General features: G+C 34.8%; 2 protein-coding genes across 2 annotated transcripts in view; one reads left to right on the forward strand and one right to left on the reverse strand.

Moving 5' to 3' along the window:
* Nucleotides 1-4389: 4389 nt before the first annotated feature.
* LOC140155873 (uncharacterized) lies at nucleotides 4390-10658 on the reverse strand. The gene is made up of 4 exons (XM_072178867.1): nucleotides 9891-10658; nucleotides 7998-8164; nucleotides 6596-6677; nucleotides 4390-5530 (listed from the first exon to the last, which is right to left on the reverse strand). The coding sequence occupies exons 1-4, from the start codon at nucleotides 10588-10590 to the stop codon at nucleotides 5271-5273; spliced, it is 1209 nt and encodes a 402-aa protein (XP_072034968.1). The 5' UTR covers nucleotides 10591-10658; the 3' UTR covers nucleotides 4390-5270.
* A 132-nt stretch (nucleotides 10659-10790) lies between these two features.
* Nucleotides 10791-20028, forward strand: part of LOC140155874 (DNA ligase 4-like) — a 55507-nt gene continuing 46269 nt past the window's right edge. Inside the window, exons 1-4 of the mRNA XM_072178868.1 lie at nucleotides 10791-10899; nucleotides 14500-14724; nucleotides 16201-16278; nucleotides 16496-16594. Coding sequence (XP_072034969.1) covers nucleotides 14515-14724; nucleotides 16201-16278; nucleotides 16496-16594 — 387 coding nt within the window. The 5' untranslated portion in view covers nucleotides 10791-10899; nucleotides 14500-14514. The remainder of the gene's footprint in view (nucleotides 10900-14499; nucleotides 14725-16200; nucleotides 16279-16495; nucleotides 16595-20028) is intronic.

The following is a 20028-nucleotide window of genomic DNA, read 5'->3' on the forward strand; positions in this document are numbered from 1 at the left end:
CGATCAATTGAAAATTTTGACCTTTCGTATTGAAGATATGGATTTTTTCCCCCAAAACACCAAAACAAATTAGGTCTTTTTGGGATTTATATAATTTACTTCGAGGACTGTTAATTTGTCATAAAATTTGTATTATAGGGGGCCTATTGTGATTTTAAAAAATGAAAATTATTTGATATCAGAAAGACATGCTTCAGTATTCAGAATGCAATTCGATAGGTCTGAGGTGCTCTCATGTCCCACAAAAAATACTGTCAAACGCATAATAAACGCTCATTTTGGATCCCTTAATCGTGTAAAATTAAATACAATACATAATCGATTAAGAAATCATCTGCAGTAGATAGCAAGATGCCTGTATTAAATCATCTCCAGTAGATAGCATTATACTTGCACACATCATCTCCAGTAGATAGCAAGATGCCTGTATTAAATCATCTCCAGTAGATAGCATTATACTTGCACACATCATATCTGTAGACGTCTATCATCTCCAGTAGATAGCATACTTGCATACCATACTCGCTAGTAGATAGCAAGACTACATGTATTAAATCATCTCCAGTAGATAGCATTATACTTGCATACCATAATCTCTAGTAGATAGCAAGATGCCTGTATTAAATCATCTCCAGTAGATAGCATACTTGCACACATCATCTCCAGTAGATAGCAAGACTACATGTATTAAATCATCTCCAGTAGATAGCATTATACTTGCATACCATAATCTCTAGTAGATAGCAAGATGCCTGTATTAAATCATCTCCAGTAGATAGCATACTTGCACACATCATCTCCAGTAGATAGGAAGATGTCTGTATCAAATCATCTCCAGTAGATAGCATACTTGCATACCATAATCTCCAGTAGATAGCAAGATGCCTGTATTAAATCATCTCCAGTAGATAGCATTATACTTGCACACATCATCTCCAGTAGATAACAAGACACCTGTATTAAATCATCTCCAGTAGATAGCATTATACTTGCATACCATAATCTCCAGTAGATAGCAAGATGCCTGTATTAAATCATCTCCAGTAGATAGCATTATACTTGCACACATCATCTCCAGTAGATAGCAAGACGTCTGTATTAAATCATCTCCAGTAGATAGCATTATACTTGCATACCATAATCTCCAGTAGATAGCAAGATGCCTGTATTAAATCATCTCCAGCAGATAGCATACTTGCACACATCATCTCCAGTAGATAGCAAGATGTCTGTATCAAATCATCTCCAGTAGATAGCATACTTGCATACCATAATCTCTAGTAGATAGCAAGACTACATGTATTAAATCATCTCCAGTAGATAACATTATACTTGCATACCATAATCTCTAGTAGATAGCAAGATGCCTGTATTAAATCATCTCCAGTAGATAGCATTATACTTGCACACATCATCTCCAGTAGATAGCAAGACGTCTGTATTAAATCATCTCCAGTAGATAGCATTATACTTGCATACCATAATCTCCAGTAGATAGCAAGATGCCTGTATTAAATCATCTCCAGCAGATAGCATTATACTTGCACACATCATCTCCAGTAGATAGCAAGATGCCTGTATTAAATCATCTCCAGTAAATAGCATTATACTTGCACACATCATCTCCAGTAGATAGCAAGACGTCTGTATTAAATCATCTCCAGTAGATAGCATTATACTTGCATACCATAATCTCTAGTAGATAGCAAGATGCCTGTATTAAATCATCTCCAGCAGATAGCATTATACTTGCACACATCATCTCCAGTAGATAGCAAGATGCCTGTATTAAATCATCTCCAGTAGATAGCATTATACTTGCACGCCATCGTCTCCAGTAGATAGCAAGATGCCTGTATTAAATCATCTCCAGTAGATAGCATTATACTTGCATACCATAATCTCCAGTAGATAGCAAGACTACATGTATTAAATCATCTCCAGTAGATAGCATTATACTTGCACGCCATCGTCTCCAGTAGATAGCAGGATGCCTGTATTAAATCATCTCCAGTAGATAGCATTATACTTGCATACCATTATCTCCAGTAGATAGCAAGATGCCTGTATTAAATCATCTCCAGTAGATAGCAAGACTACATGTATTAAATCATCTCTAGTAGATAGCATTATACTTAGGCCTACACAGTAAATAAATACACAGTAAATAAATACACACTAAATAAATGCACAGTAAATAAATAAACAGTAAATAAATAAAGAGTAAATAAATACAGAGCAAATAAATAAACAGTAAATACACAGTAAACAAATACACAGTAAAATTAATGAATGAATTAATGAATTAATGAATTAATTAATTAATAATTTCCTATTTTTTCAGAACCATTTTACTTCTTTAATTCTGAAGAAAATAAAAACATCTCAAATTTCACTTCACTACATCATTAGATGCACATAGCTGCATTGCATCCAAGATATAGGTGAATTAAGGGAACAACCCAAAAGTTTGATGAAGCCCTATAAACGAAAGTCCTTTTGTTAGAAGGCTAACCCCCTCCCACCTCCCTTCTAACATAAGTTTTCAAATATCGAAAATTCCAACCCGGATTCATAGGATACAGGATGGATAGGGATGTGGAGGATCTAGTGCGACAGTGCAATGATATTGATCACATTTATGGAAGAAACCAATATTCTATTTTATTTTAAAATATTTTTCTTCATACCATTTTGGGCACAAAAAAATTATGACTTGCTGGATTTTCAAATAAAAAAGAATCAAGGTGCGATACAGCTGATTAAAAAAATGAACTTACAAATTGCAGGTTGCGAGTACTGCACTCTATATTGATTTGAAATGATTTTGAAGCAGCCACTGTAAAATGTCAATATCGTACTTCAGAAAATACTAAAATTTTAAAATTATATATTAAATCCTTAAAAAAAGATCAACTTTGACCGATGTTTTAACTACTTTTTACAAAGCGTAATCTGACTTTTTTGACCCCTCTCTCCCACACGAAAGGATTTTTTGTTTATAGGGCTTTTATCGAACTTTTGGGTTGTTCCCTAATGTAGTGTCAATACACTCAAGATGAACGACACTGTCACATTTCTGCAAGGTCATACAGGAGACAACTACATCACATGAGCACATTCCCTGCATGGACTAATAATAGACAGGAGCATTTTCATTGCCATTCAATTTTCATGAATGTTTATTTTGCCAGCAATGAGAGATGCAATATCAATACCATCCAGACTCCAGAGTCAATTATGGGCTACTTAAATGTGGAAATATTTTTCTGGTCATTGGTTGGACATAAGAAAGCAATGCTGCATTTCATCTACAGTTGGTAAAAGTTAAAAACTACAAATGTGACACGATCTGGTCATTAAGAGCCAAGGAGGCATTTTGAAAATTGAGTTACTGTAATTATTACATTATACATACAATAGGCTATCACTTACTGAAAACACCAAAGGTCTAGCATACTTGGTTCAAAAGTTTTTTTGATGTCTATTTTCTTATGTATTTTTTTTTACTCCATATTTTTACCTTTATTTCAGTTTCAAATTTGCTGCCTTTTGTCCCCATGGACCAGATCGTGTCACAAATACAATACTTTTTTTTTGTTTACAATAGTTGCAGATAGGTCTTTGGATACAAAAAAATCTGAGAACAAATGTCTATCTTTTAAAATCAAATGTATGCAAAACTCATTATTGGGAAATGTTAGTCGTTTCATTCCATATAGCAGACATGAAAACTGGTATTGGAAAAAACCACTGAAAACCATGTTTTTTTACCATTTTCTGTGAATATGATTCTGAAGTAGGCTGAAAAACACTGAAAACAATAACAAACAAAAAATGCTGAAATCAGCTAAAATGCTGACAATTTTCATGCCTGTATCACCCTACACATACCTCACCACACAATATCCCAACACACACCCCTCCACAAATCTTGACACTAAAAGCACTGGTACATTGCAGGGTCATATCCAAGGTTATCATCCCTGGGGTGCCTGAATATGATCCTGGTCCATTGACTGTGGTCTAATGTGGTCCAGGGGCAAAAGCTGTGTTAAATTATGTGTTTCAGACATTTTAAAACAAGTCTCTCAACAAAATAACAAAACAGAGACTTATTTCAAAAGTGGCGGCGCTACGGGGGGGGGGGCAAAACAAATTCTTACCCCCCCAGTTTTGAGGCAAAACCCCAGAAATTCACTTTGCCCCCCCCCCCCCTCCGAAAAAAATTCCTGGTGCCGCCACTGATTTCAATATTTCATCCCCACATCTGTGGGACTTCTGGAGTGGTAAAGCTAATCACATGACCCACAGGAAGAAGAGGAGTCACATGACTTGATATTTTATCTTATTATCATGGCATAGGCCTATATTATAAGTTGACAGACACAAATCTAAAAGAATTCAGGAATTTCTACTTTATTTTCACCTTCATCTTGTTGATCTTTATATTAATCACACATCACATGCCTTCTGGTCTAGTTCATGTCTTCATCTTAAAATGATTAAATTTATTAACTGCTCAACTTTGTCTTTTGAAATTATTATATTTATTTCTCTGGGTTAATAGGATTACCAAATTTAATCTTTACCCAGAAAAGCTGACCAGACTCGAACCGGCAATCTATGTCTTACTAACACAATGCTCTAACCAACTGAGCCACAGAGGCACGCTGGAAAAAACCAGAAGATTGGAATTTATAGATATTGGGTTCAAATGATGTTCGTCACATGTGACAAAGATCATACCTATAGATTTATTTTTCCAAAGTTAATGTGCACGCTGCCATGGGTAAATTATTATTGTCTTCTGAAATTATTATATTTAGTTCTCTGGGTTAATAGGATTACCAAATTTAATCTTTACCCAGAAAAGCTGGTGCACATTAATGTTGAAAACAAAAACAGTGCATCTGACCGGATTCGAACTGGCAATCTTTGTATTACTAACACAATGCTCTAACCAACTGAGCCACAGAGGCACGCTGGAAAAAACCAGAAGATTGGAATCTATAGATATTGGGTTCAAATGATGTTCGTCACATGTGACAAAGATCATTTGAACATATAATACCCTGGGTAAAGATTAAACATCTGTTCAAGTTTGTTTTTGGCCTTTTATTGGATGATTCGTAAAGAATTTCATCATTTTTGTCAAATTAATAATGAATACAACCTTGTCACACTGATTATAAAATGATATAATGCTGCAAATAATTCCTATTTTCAAACGAGTTCAACCCCATGGGCCTTATGACGTATATCAATAACTAAATTTTCTGATCATCAGGTATTTCTACTTCATTTTCACCCTCATTCAGAATTACTACACTATACCCTTCCTGTTGAGAGGCGTCCGCTACTAGCTCATCCAGTTCATTTTGTGTTGGCATGGTGGGATTTAACACATTGGCTTGATACTGGGATATCCTGTGATACTGATCATCATACTTGGGTCCAAGTGTCCACAGCATCTCTAGTTCATAGAGTTCCCTGGTCTCTGGTAGCATAAAATGCACCACTATGTCACCTATTTAAATTAAATAAATGACAAAATAAATATAGATGTTACAAACAGAACAGAAAAGTGGTCAAGGGTTCACTTTTAAAGATATACATGCATGCAAAGATATTTCATCGTTCATTCAAAATATTTTGCCTTTACTGCTTCACAATCATATGACGTATGTCTTAAATGATGTTTTTATTGTATTGCTCTTGATGTAATTTGCTGTAATGTGTGCAATCGTATGATATAATGTTTTATATGCCGTTTTTATTGTGTATTATATGTATGGCCTTTGTGCCACCTAGGAAACAAGGGAGAAGAGTGCCAGTGCATTGATTGGTCACCCCAGGTTATTGAGGTTAAATAAGAAATAAATAAATAAATTGATTGAAAACCTTAATTTGATATTAATGATTCATTGTAGCTCAGACATTTTCATAAAACACTCCAACTTTAATAATTATTCTTTCTGAAAGTGTCTGGTAGCCTATTATAGAATTCTCGGTTAGTTCTTACTTGCAGATTTTCTTGTCGTCGGTGAAAGCAAATTTTTGTAAACACAAGATCACTGTTTTCAGTTTGGTGAGAAACCACTATGAACATGTAAATGAACTGGAAAAACTGGGTTTTTGACAACTGATCTCGACATGGCCGGGGTAGGAGGACTTATAAACTTTGTGTTTGTATCCTAGAGCAGAATTATTTGGAAAGGGTACAGGGACTTCAACCACCATCAAGGACCCTGTTTAGGGTCTAGGCATTGCAATGATAGGGCCATGGATAGGGCCATAAATTCCATTTTTCAGTCATTTCTCTCCCAAATTTCCTGCACAGATCAACAAAATCTTTTATCCACAACAGTGGTCAGTGAACAAGGTCCTCTTTTCAAGAAGACTTCAAGAAACGTCAGTGACTTTGGATTGGTATTTTTGCACAAAAGAGGCATATATACTTGTAGATGGATTTCTACTGAATTCATTCTACACCAAACACACATGTACACACCCCACTTACAGTACGGTACTCTAAAATAAACACGTCACAAACAAACATATTAATACAAAGACTCTTAAACTGAACACTTACCAAAGTCAATGCACCTCCAGTCATCTGAATTCCTGCCTTCTATCTTCATAAATGGTTCACTCCCCTTTCGTAACATTTTGTACTGGGAAAGTAAGAAATACATGTAAAACAATTTTACTACATATGTAAGGGCTTCCATTGAATATAAAACTTGAAGGATGAAAAGTATTCCATATGAAAGAAATTAATGTTTCTTTGCTAAACTAAGTATAAATAGTAATCTACATGTAGACTAAAATTAAACTTAACTTGATGAAAACATTTAAAGAAATGGTGCACCTACATTATTTCCTCCATATCTTGATGGATCCCATTAACAGCAGGGGTTGATGAATTACATCAGTTTCAGGGCAAGGCCACATTGGCAAGGCAATGGCATTAAAATGTTCACATTTTTTTTTTGGGGGGGGGGCACTAAGGCATGTTGTAGGGCACCAAGGCCAAACATTATTTTGTGTGGGGGACACAAAGGCCATTTCATAAGCCAGCAATTTCAAGTAACTATGTTTGCAAATGAACAGTAATAGCAAAATAAAATCCAAGTTTCCTGGCAAGCCAGCTTTTATTTTTCCTGTGAAAAATAAAATCTTATTTATCTAAATTGATAATTATACAACATCAAATGTCAAGGGGGTACTACACCCCTCGATAAATTTGTGTCTATTTTTGCATTTTTCTCAAAAACTAATAACACACTGGTAACAAAAGTTATGTTTATTATAGGGGCAAGGAATCCAGTTACTATACTGGAATTTTAGTGACCCAAGACAAGCGGTTCATTATTTATGATAAGAAATAAGGTACCGCTAGGATGTACCTCATTTCCTATCATATATGCCGCTTGTCTTGAGTCACTGAAATTTCTATGTAGTAATTGGATTCCTTGCCCCAATAATATACATAACTTTTATTACCAGTGTGTTATTAGTTTTTGAGAAAAATGCAAAAATAGTCACAAATTTACCACAGGGGTGTAGTACCCCCTTAAGGCAAATGCTATTAGTTTTTAAATAGATTCCGATTGATGGCCAACAGTGACAAATTCTGCACCCCTAAAATAGCATGACCTGCACGCATGATCGAAAATCATGAAAATAGGTGCAGCTACAATCAACAAAATTAATGTTGGCACACTCTGGCATACTAAATGTAAATCGCCACCCCTCTCCCCCAGTTCAATGTTGAATAAAGTACTTTTTCCATTGGGCTCTCCAGTCTTCCCAACATTGATTGAGGGGGAATGGGGGAGGGTAGGGGAAAGGAGAAGGTTTGTACTTCTTATCAAACACTAATTTCACTGAACTATCAGAGCGGCAATGAAGAGTTGCAACATATTGTTAAAGTGTACCAACTATTAATTTTGTTGATTGTAGATAGATGGTTTAATCCCAAATAAACTTACCACTTTATTTAAATAAGTTGTCATAGCCTTGAGATGTCTGGTAGACCTTCCAGTGACAACTACGAAGTAGTCCACATACTGCAGTTCTTTGGGAACTTTAATAACACAGATATCTTGAGCATTGTCTTCCCTAAGAATTTGTATAATATCAGCAAGACTGAGAAGACCTGCAAATTTGGATTAAAAAGTTACTTACATTACCATACATAATCTAGTTTTATCTCCATTCTGAATTAACACAGACCATTTTGAAGTGTACAAGCACTTTAAGCAACAAATCTGTCACAATGAAATTTCCTGCCATAAAATTGAAGTAAAATGTTGGGAGCACCCTCATATTTTTATGTGAATATTTAAGCTTTTGTGAACAAAGATCTTGTAAATTCTTAAACTTAACGAAAGTTAGGAGTCACAAAGATTTTATTTTCATCCATTAGCCATAAAAAGTAATGCAAGCTGTGTGTGGAAAAAAAATTAATATTAAATATTGGCTGGCAGATTCAAAAGTAATGTACTATATGGTAACTTTCCCCTTGCTCGAGAAACACTAGCCACGAATTTGCTCACGGATGCCCTCGCATTCGTGGCTAGTGTTCCTTTGCCCGGAATATCGGTCGGTAAACAAATTACGTAAGCTTACCGTTACGTAATGTCATTGTAATAACAATAGGCAATTCTGAAATACCCCCTAAATACCTCCTTGTACATAGCTTTACCTACCAATTTGTTACTATGCGAGTTGTTGACGTAATTCTCAGTTCTATGTGTCATTTCAGGTGCATTTAGGTAAATATTTCATTACTATTTCTGGAGAAATTGCTGCAATATTTTCCGGCGATCGGCTGGCGTCACCATTTTGTCAGGAAGTAATTCAAGTAAAAGGTCAGAGAGATGCAGGTGGTGAACGCCGTGCAATCTCTAAATTCAGTAAATTTGCTTTGTCAGCCGTGTAATTGAATATGGGATTTATATTTTGAAATTTAAAAACGCTTAAAATATCACAAACAAGTAGGCCTATGTTAATTAATATTAATACAAGCTGAAACCGTTGGAGTTCGATAATGAACCCTACAAAAATAACCTTCAAATTAATTAAATATTGTAAAATTGGATTATTTACTGGTTGCGAGTCACTCTGACGTAATTCGCAGTGTTGGTTAGGCTCCGATCACTCAGTGTGCAAATTGAATGGCGCGTACCAGTGATCACGGCAGCTGCGAAATTCATCGCACTTGTGTGGAAAGTGCCATCATGTGCATACGGCTAAGCAGTTTTGCCGTCTCTCTCTATCATGCATGTCATCCGCCGCCTGACTGAGGGCAGCAATCTAAGGTCAGGTCATGTCAAGTAAGCTCACGTGGTAATCAGAATAATTAAGATACTCTCATCTATAGAATCTGTTAGCCTATGACCTCCCAGTCATTATTCATGAATATTTACCGCGTCAAATGCCCGTACAGGTTGAGGCTAAATTTCTGCCATCTTTTCGTCGGCTGTGCAGTCATCAAAAATCAGCTTATATTTGCTTCGAATTTTTAGGATCGTAAGTATCGAAAATGTAAAAAGGTACGGCGTAATACATGAAATAGAATAAAGCTTATAATGACATGCTTATGAAGTGTGTTTGTGAACTATGAAGCATGTTTACGTCCCGGTACAATTTTATGTATCGGACTCTGCACAAGGATGAAATAGTAGCCATCTCTAACAGTAAATGCTAAAGCATTTACGTGTTAGAGAATATGCTCGAACAACTTTCCCCTTCCTTCATTATTTCCCTTTTCTTCATTACGGTACAATTTGTTTCTGAGCCTATTACCGACACCGTACCAGAAACTAAACCAATATTTTGCTTATTTACAGTACCCGGTACATGTACTTTTAAAATCATACCATTTACTTTCCTTGCCGAATCAACCTGTGTCTTTCTGCCTCTTGGTTCTACAATTTCCTCATCAGCGACATTGTTCCTTGCTGAAACAACTCCATCACCTGTATGGTGTCTACTACTCTCAGCCGTTTCTACGTCCTGGTCCACAGTTTTCTCATGATCTGGCTTGGATGATTTGTCTTCTTCAAAATCCGATGCCAGATCATGTAATATTGACTTCAGTTCAGGGTCGTTTTTGACAACATAATCTTCCCTGCTACTAGGATGTGTCCATTCTGGAACCACTCCTTCAGTTTCCTCCATTTTTGTAGGATTGTTTTTGTTGGCAACATCACTGGATTCATCATTTGTTGATTTACAAGTAGTTCTACTGCTTTTGCTGAAGTTTCTTGTTTGTGCCCGGTGCATGGTGTTGTCTTTCATTCCTTGAGAATGACTGAATGGCAAAGTTCTCGTTTGTCTTGACATTATGTGGGTTCTTTCATTCATCAACAATGAGCTGGTATTACTTACTAGTCTGCTGTATTTCTTGCTGCTGTTCGACAGACATGGTTTAAGCTTATCAAATTTAAGCTTACATATTTTGTCGACCATGTCCATGAAACCATAACTACTTGCACTTCTCATTGTGTCTAGCCGAATTAATGGCTTTGTTGCATACCAGAAAAGACATAGTTTTTGACTTCGGTAAAGAATACTCATGTTACGCGTTCTTCCGCTATTTTTTTGAAGATTCAACCGGCCTGAACAAATAGTGCCGTCTTTTTCAACATGCGTTCTGGTAGGGAATGTCCCATTCAACGGAAGGTTGACATTACTGATACATCTCTTGTGTAGAAAGATAGACTTTTAATGTCAGCGAAATGTAAAATAATTTTTATCGACAGCTTGTCGCCTATTACCAAAAATCGAAAATGTCTGTGGTTCTGAATTATTCTGCTGTTTAAACATTATAAAACGAGCTCCTATTTTAATTTACAAAGCTTGGTTAATTGATGTACTTGTATACATGTAAGTACCGTACCTATTTTTAAACATGGGTTATTTCAAATCAATGTTTCCAGCATGCCATGTAATTTAAATTTAAGCTTACTAAATTCATGAAATTGATTGGTTACTTTTTATTTTATGTTTTGTTTGTATTTATATTATAATTTCTTCACAGCAATGATAAGCTTGCCTTTGTTATTGACATGATTGGCACTGTTACCTGTGGCCATTCAAATACAATGAATGATGCTGGCATTTTCTTCGGAAGTGGGGTCCCAAAAATACAGGGGGGTCATAGAATTTTCAGACCAAAAATGGGGGGGTTAGAATTTTTGTAACACCCAAAATAGTGGGGGTTATAGAATTAACAAGGGCTGGTGACTCAAAATTTTCGCGCACGCATTATTTAACTTCACAATCGAAATGTACGTACAATCTATGCAAAATTTTTACGCGCTCTGCGCCTTCATTACACTTACAATAAAAAATCTAACACGCTCTGTGAACTTTCTTCGCTCTTAAGTTTTGGTGAGCTCCGCGCCTTAGTTCCGGCAATGAATAATTTGTCTTGAGTCTGTGTAGGTGGAGGGGGGGGGGGGGTCATCAAAATTTGAGACCCAAGATAGGGGGGTCGTAAAAAATTTGTGCCCACGATAGGGGGGTCATAAAAAAATTGACTCCGGTCACCGACATATTTGGAACCCCCCCTTCCAAAGAAAATGCCAGCCCCCTTAACGTGTGTGACACGTTAATATTAGGGGGGAAACGCTGATTTTCATAAAAAGGGGTAGTTTTTTATTTTAAATCCTCTGTAAGCGCGTTTAGGGTACTTTCCAAATCTGCTGACACTGAAAGAAGCGTATACATAATCATAACAACAAGTATTTATATGCGCCTTTGCCTAGGGATTCAAGGCGCAAGAGAAAAGAAAAAGAAAAAATTAAAACAAAAATACAAAAAGCAATGGCAGTAAAAATTAAGGAAATAAGTGAGTTTTGATCAATGACTTACATGAGTCCAGGCTGATAGCATTCTTGATTGTAGAAGGTAAGCCATTCCAAAACTTTGGAGCAGTCACTGAAAAGGCTCTATCCCCAGCATATTTCCTGGTGCGAGGAATGATAAAATTAACACTCTCACTTGGACCTAGTGCTCATAGCATGTATGGAACTCTTGACCTTGAGAGAGTTGGAAATGTACTGAGGAGAGTGCCCATTCAGGGACTTATACACAAGCATGAATGTCTTGAACTTGATTCTCTCATGATGAACTGGTAGCCAATGAAGATCTCTTAAGAGTGGGGGATAGCATGCATAAAACTTGCTTCTTTAGAATGGGGTCATGTTCAATGTTGTTCATAGGAAAACTTGAGTGTTTGAAAAAAACAATGGTCACACATGTGTACGCATTCATATTTGAGTGCCCCTTTCAGTGTTACCAGTGCATGGCTTTTGTTACTGTGCGTGTCAATAAAGTCCCAACTCACGTTCGCGTAAATTAAAATTCACATAAGTGTCACATATTCCGTAACGCACAGCTAGTGTAAGCACTGCGACCAACAGCATGCATGCCATTCTATCACACACAGTGTTATGAGTCTTATTTTTCCACCTTATTTATTTATTTATTTATTTCTTATTTAACCTGGGGTGACCAATCAATGCACTGGCACTGTTCTCCCTTGGTTCCCAGGTACAGGTGTAAGTTGAACAAACTTTAGCTTGTGCTTTTAAGCTTACAAAAATGTATGTCATGCATTAAAGAATACGCATTTACTGTAGTATTTACTGATATACAATTGTTTATTCAACTTCATTGACATTCTCAAACAAGTCATGGGCATACCTTTATGTTGACATGTCGATACATTTTTCAGACATGTCGACAAGAAAAATACATTTCAATGACAGCACTAGTTTACTGTATGTATGACTTTCGGGTGGTAACCATTAAAAGACCTATTCAATGATCCCAGCGCAAGTGTGAAAAAAATTTACAAATTGCTTTAAAAAAGTGAAGGATAAGTCAAACAAATTGTCATTTGGTAATTTTTAAATGATAAATTTGGCAAAAAACAAAGAAAACAGCAGTATTGACGAAGTTGAAGCCCGGCTCATTCAAATACATGTAGCTATTCAGTATGTAAATTACAGATTTCATGTAATCCAATAGTCCAATAATTTAATAACGTTAGTAAATTATTGGACTTGTAAAGATAATAACATCACTGCTCTTCTCCATCTGACTCATTAGCTCAGTTGGTAGAGCCAGTGATCCAGTGCTCTACCAGTGGAGACTACAAGTGTTAACAACCTCATATTGTAAAATATAATTTACCAATAGAGGCCCTACATGAAATTATCGATTGGCTCCAAACAAAGGATTTGAACCGTGTCCTTCACCGTAGTTATGGCGGAGTGCAGACCATTCCATCAAATGTTGTCATCAACTTATTTGATCGTAGTGCAGGGTTATGTGTGTGAGACGACCTGTCACGGTAGATTGCAATCATGCTTTTGTTGAATGCATTTGAGTAGTCCGCCATATTTACGGGATGATACGTCACATGCAAGGCCTCTATAGTATGATATCTAATAGTCCTGATTAACATATTTTTGTTACTGCCTAAATTAAACAAAACATATTTCAGCCCTACAATTTTACTGGGGTTATAGAGAAAGTGTGAGCTTTCACCCAATACTGAAATTTGTATTTTGATGGGGTAATAAAGTTACAGTAAAAATAAAAAATTTCACTTTGAACAAAGCATTCATCACGAACGCCCGTGTACACACCTGCACTCTAATTGGCCAGTATTTCCAATAATGTCTTTGATTGGTTTGCTCTGGTTTGTTCAGTATTTTCACCCGCCCATATTTTGTCCTATGAAATACAATTGATTTCTGCTGTGTTCATTCAAATGGAATAATCAGTATAATCCAAGATTGACCTGACTGAAAAAATCTCCTAACATTGTGACGTCAGATATCAAGCCAGAGAGGACTTAATTACCCTTGTAAATATGGAGTTTTTAGTTCCCTCAGCACTGCACTTTTTAGTCAATGATTTCTACGACTTTCAAATATAAATCCAGAACGGTAAAATCCTAAAGTATGTCCCCAGTCTAAACTACATGTATTATCCCAAATGCAATTTGGCACATTTTCGGTCTTTCATGATAATTACAATATGAATTCCGGTATAGTAACAGGGAAATGATAACTCTGTGCCAAAAGTCACAGTCAACCCCCCTTATTCCCTGTGAGGCGTACCAAAATCGCTCCCCCTCCCATAATTCACGATTTTTGAACCGGGGGCCACAACTTGTAAATGTACCGATGGAAATATTTTTTGCCGACGGAAGTTGTGATTTGTTGACCCCAAAATTTTTTGCAATGCTTTGAAAAAGTGAAGAGCAAAAACACCCTGGGTAAAAAATAGTCTATTGTTAACTCAATTTTTTTTTCACCAAAGCCTTTCGTCTACCGACGGCCTTACATGAACCGACGGCCATGTCGAGCAGGGGGGGCACTGGCCCCCCACTGGCTACGCCACTGCCCCTGACAAGAGTACATGATTCACATAGTGATGAACCCCAGCTTTATTTGTGTTTAACTCTAGACCAAATACAGCAAGATGGCAGCAGTAGATCAACCTGGAACCGCCTCAAGTTCTTCATCCAAGTTGCAGAATGTTGCTGCCAATGTCCCATTTGGTGAACTTGCTGGATTCTTGGAGAAGGTTTCAAAAAAGCATGGAAATGACAATAAGAAGCAGATCTTCAAGGACTTCTTGGACAAATGGAGAAGTGCTTTTAAATCTTTGCATGGAAATGACAAACAAACAGTTAAGTGTGGTATTAGGTTCTAGTAAAACCAAACCTGGGATTGAATAGTTGATTATGTGATGCAGTCAAGCCATTATACATGTATGAGTCACTAACATTGATTTTGAGAAATAGCCAATGTGAGTTTTTATTGCAATAACAATACAATTGGAAACTGAATTCTGATTTTGTTTAAAAAAATTCTAAAGTTTGATCGTATCACATACAGTATTAGACTGAGATAGGTTAAATGGAAGCATGTCTATGTTACACTACAAAGTTGGATGAGAAATTAATTCATATTATGCAAATGAAAAGTGACTACCAGCATTTCTTCTTTTTTTTTAAATGTGTTACACATCAAAACAAAAATTTGTGCTATGCAGATTTTCTTTTTGTGCATAATTGAAGTGCACATTTTGTAGACAGAAAGTTGACGAAACACACATACTTTAACTGGATCTCTAAAGATGCACTCCCGTGAAATATATAACATAAAATAAAACAAACGAAGACGGGAAACAGTTGTACAGCAAATTTTCGGTACTGGGCGTACCTTCTTCAGGCTTTATTACATATGAAATGACACAAGAAAACAATCTAAAAACAAGCAAGAAATTTAATGCGTAACACGTAAAAAAACAAGCATAAAAAGATCGCGACTTAAAAACAACGCAGTGTGAAGGCAAGATCTATAAACGCGTGAAAAAGAGGGGGGCCTATTCAATAAGATTAAGGCCTTCGGGTTGAAGGGAATGAAGTTTGTTGATCCAGAATTTCTCGCGCTGCTGACGTCTAAATTTGGATTGGCGACCAAGTGATTCAATTGAAGTGCACATTGGTGCAGTTACATAACATGTGTACAGTAACATTTTTCTATGAGAACACCCTTTGTTTATATGAATTAAACTTTATTTAGAATATTATAAAATAATATTGTGGGGCTAACCACTTAGCTCTTAGCTTTTACTCACACAAGTTTTGCACAAAGATAAGGTTGCATCCAGGGTGTGATGCACCCCCAAAAAAAAAAAGTCCAACAATTTAAGAATTTGCGAGCGTAGCAAGCCAAAGAATTTGATTTTATAAGCTTTTTTGGTCAAAAAAGGTCTAAATTTGGGGAAGAAAGTCCACTTTTCACAGAATTGCCCCCCTCCCTTGGAAAAAGTCCACTTTTTCAAAATCATCACCCCCCCCCCAAAAAAATCCTGGCTACGGGCCTGGTTGCATCACAAATTTCTTCCACACATGTGGGCTTCTGCTGTGCGAATTATCTTCATCCAGATGAAGTAGCACTTTACCAGAAGAAGAAGAAAGGTAACATGAAATTAATTGAGCCAACAAAAGATGATACATGTAACTCATAATCGATGATCAATGATTGTTTTCTTCTATGTTGTTAACCAATTCAAAACATGGGGTTCGCCATGATACCTTTGATTGATAGTGTTAATTGTCTGAGATTAATGTACCCTGTGACTGTTGTTCCATTTCAGGATGATTCATTCTATCCGATCATGAGATTGTTATTGCCTCAGCTTGAAAGAGAACGAGTAGCATATGGCATCAAGGAGGTAAGCAATGTCACTTTTCCTGTCATATTTGGTTTTGGAGAACTGATGAGATGTTGGTTTACTATCCCACTATTCACTAGAACTTTTATTATTTGAATACTACTTTAAATACTGATGGTAGGAAGTTGCTGTTGTTTATAGTTTTGTAAATTTGTTAGGCAACACAGTGTAAAGAAGATGTGATACAATTAATCTTTATATTTTATTCAACTTGTAGAATACACTGGCCAAATTGTACATAGATATATTGGGTCTAGCCAAGAACAGTGCAGATGCACAGAAGCTGCTGAATTACAGAGCACCAACAGCTAAACAGGTATGATTCCACTCCTTACACAAAATCTATGATTATATGTGTTTGCTTTGAATGTTAGTATGTATGCAAATGGATTGTAAATGAGGCAATTTTTAATTTCACATACTTCAGAAAAAAATCAAAAATGTGTAAAAATGTTATTTAATGTGTAACATATGATAGAAAACATGAAATCAGTGGAATTACAAACAGGCAAACATGTTTGGATATTTAAGAGCTCTTGAACATAATTTTTTAGAAGTGGCTCTATACCTCAAAAAATAGATTTTTCTGATATTTTGTGCAATGATGCATGTTAGGGTGTTGACTACTTGTGTGACTAAAAAAAATTCAAAAATCGGCTCGTTGCCATGGAAACGGCCAAAACCCAGATTCTGTCATTTTGGGTCAAATTGGCAGTGAAATTAGTGAAAAAACATGTTATTTCAAGTGTTCGCTGTATCTAAGCCATATATTGCTGGTACATTACATTAAGTTCTTGTAAAAGGACATCTATTCATCTGATGATCAGCATATTTAGAGGTCAATAAGTTATTCTTAAGGGTGCGTGCAGAGCCCATCTGTCAGGTGTATTTTCACTTTTTCATAAAATGTCATTTTAGCACCTAAAATATCATCATGAAAATCAACAACCCGGTGTTCCCAGGATTTTGTCCATTCTAGTGTGGGTAGTACAAGCTAGGTACTTTACATTTTAATAAAAATCAGCTTGGGCAAATGTTACTTCTAAATACAGTGTTGCCAGAAAAACCGGTATTTTTGCAAATTGACATTTTGTCAAATTACGCCTTTTTGTCACAATTTTGTGCATTTTGACAAATATTTTCCTTCAAGGTAAATCCAAACAACACTTTTTCGTCTTTGTAAATATCTAAACACTAAAAATTCAAAATTAGTGTTGCCAGAATTCTTGATAAAACACCCAATATTAGCATTTTAGTGTTTTTGTGTTGATAGTTTGGTTAGGAAATGCTTATTTATAATTTTCATACATCGAATGTACATAGGCCTAGTATAGATTGTTATATGAATGTTTAAACACCTGAGCACAAAGTAAGTGTTGTCAGAATTCTTGATAAAACACCCAAAATCATATATATATATTTATATGTGCCATGATCCAACATCAATTTTTTTTACTATCATCAATATTAATAATAATATCAATGTAGGCCTATTAACATCATCAATACTAATCAAAACTATTATTATCGATATAAATAATAATCAAAAGTATTAACATCAATTTGGTTTACTATCATCAATAATATTAAAAATATCAAATATATTAACATCATTATCAACAATCATCAAAAATATTAACATTAACCCTAGAACTACTGAGCCATATTTTGTAACACGGATTACTGAAGGGGGTTGCAACCCCTAATTTTCAATTATAAACGTCATATACCGTTATATTTGGAATCAATGTATAGCTATGGGTCTCCTCTACCCCAGTGATACCAATAAGTACAAACATTCCTCTCATATAATGTCGCTGTGACATCATAATGTGAGGGCGCCCATGCAAATTTGGAAAATTGCAGCTATTTACAAAAGTATTGGCAAAATTGATTTTCGGCTAAAATGCAATTTGACCGAATTTTCTCCTCAAACTAACAAGTAAAAAGTCAATAGCTTATAATAATTTTACATGAGCGAAATGAAAATAATATATTTTACTGTAGAAACCATTGGTGGCCCTCACCAACACCCCCTCTATGGTCATCTTTGACAGCCGGTCCTACCCCCAGGTAATGTGCTGGTAAACATTTTTACACTAAAATGAGCGCAAAGGATGGATCTATGATTAGTTTAGGTCGGGGCGTAAATGCTCGCATTTTTTTTATGACGGATAAGAAATCTTGGGGTGGTACTTCGTAGTTCTAGGGTTAATATCAATAATAATCAAAAATATTCACATCAATATATCAATAATATTTAAAATATTAATACCAATATCAATAACACTAATAAACAAAACTATCAATATCAATAATAATCAAAATATTAACATCAATATCAATAACAATCACAAATATTTATATCAATATCAATAATAAGCAAAATATTAATATTAATATCAATAATAAGCAAAATATTAATATCAATAATAATCAAAATATTAATATCAATATCAACAATATCAAAATCTTAATATTTTAAAATTGATATTAGTATTACTATTTTGATTATTATTGATATTGATATTAATATTTTGATTATTATTCATATTCATATTAATATTTTTGATTATTGATATCGATATTAATATTTTTGATTTTTTATTGATATTGATGTTAATATAATTGATCATTATTGATTTTGATATTAATATTTCTCATTATTATTGATATAGATATTAATATTTTGATTATTATTGATATGGATATTAATATTTTTTATTATTATTGATATTGATATTAATATTCTTGATTATTATTGATATTGATATTTATATTTTTGATTATTTTTGATATTAATATTAATATTTTTGATAATTATTGATATTGATGTTAATATTTTTGATTATTATTGATATTATTGATGTCGATGTTTTTGTTTATTTTTGATATTGATGATAATATTTTCGTTTATTATTGATAACGATATATATATATTTTTTTAATTATTACTGAAATTGATATCATTATTTTTGATTATAATTGATATTGATATTAATATTTATATTTTTTGTAATTATTACTGAAATTGATATCAATATTTTTGATTATTATTGATATTAATATTTTTGATTAATAATATAATCAAACCATCAACAACAAATCATACTATCAGTAAAATACTAATATTGGGTGTTTTATCAAGAACTCTGGCAACACTAATTTTGAATTTTCAGTATTTAGATATTTACAAAAACGAAAAAGTGTTGTTTGGATTCACCTTGAAGGAAAATATTTGTCAAAATGCACAAAATTGTGACAAAAAGGCGTAATTTGACAAAATGTCAATTTGCAAAAATACCGGTTTTTCTGGCAACACTGTATTTAGAAGTAACATTTGCCCAAGCTGATTTTTACTGAAATGTAAAGTACCTAGCTTGTACTACCCACACTAGAATGGATAAAATCCTGGCAACACCGGGTTGTTGATTTTCATGATTATATTTTAGGTGCTAAAATGACATTTTATGAAAAAGTGAAAATACACCTGGCAGATGGGCTCTGCACGCACCTTAAGAATAACTTATTGACCTCTAAATATGCTGATCATCAGATGAATAGATGTCCTTTCACAAGAACTTAATGTAATGTACCAGCATTATATGGCTTAGTTGCAGCGTAACACTTGAAATAACATATTTTTAACTAATTTCACTGCCAATTTGGCCCAAAATGACAGAATCTGGGTTTTGGCTTTCCATGGCAACGAGCCGATTTTTGAATTTTTTAGTCACACAAGTAGTCAAC

Source organism: Amphiura filiformis, chromosome 6 (genome assembly GCF_039555335.1).
Source record: "Amphiura filiformis chromosome 6, Afil_fr2py, whole genome shotgun sequence".
Lineage (NCBI taxonomy): Eukaryota > Metazoa > Echinodermata > Ophiuroidea > Amphilepidida > Amphiuridae > Amphiura > Amphiura filiformis.

Coding starts and splice junctions, on each gene's coding strand:
- LOC140155873 (XM_072178867.1), bottom strand. CDS start 10,590: ATGAGTATTCTTTACCGAAGTCAAAAACTATGTCTTTTCTGGTATGCA. Junction 6,678..7,997: donor CAACTTATTTAAATAAAGTG/GTAAGTTTATTT, acceptor TTACTTTCCCAG/TACAAAATGTTACGAAAGGG. Junction 5,531..6,595: donor CTGGAGGTGCATTGACTTTG/GTAAGTGTTCAG, acceptor TAATTTAAATAG/GTGACATAGTGGTGCATTTT.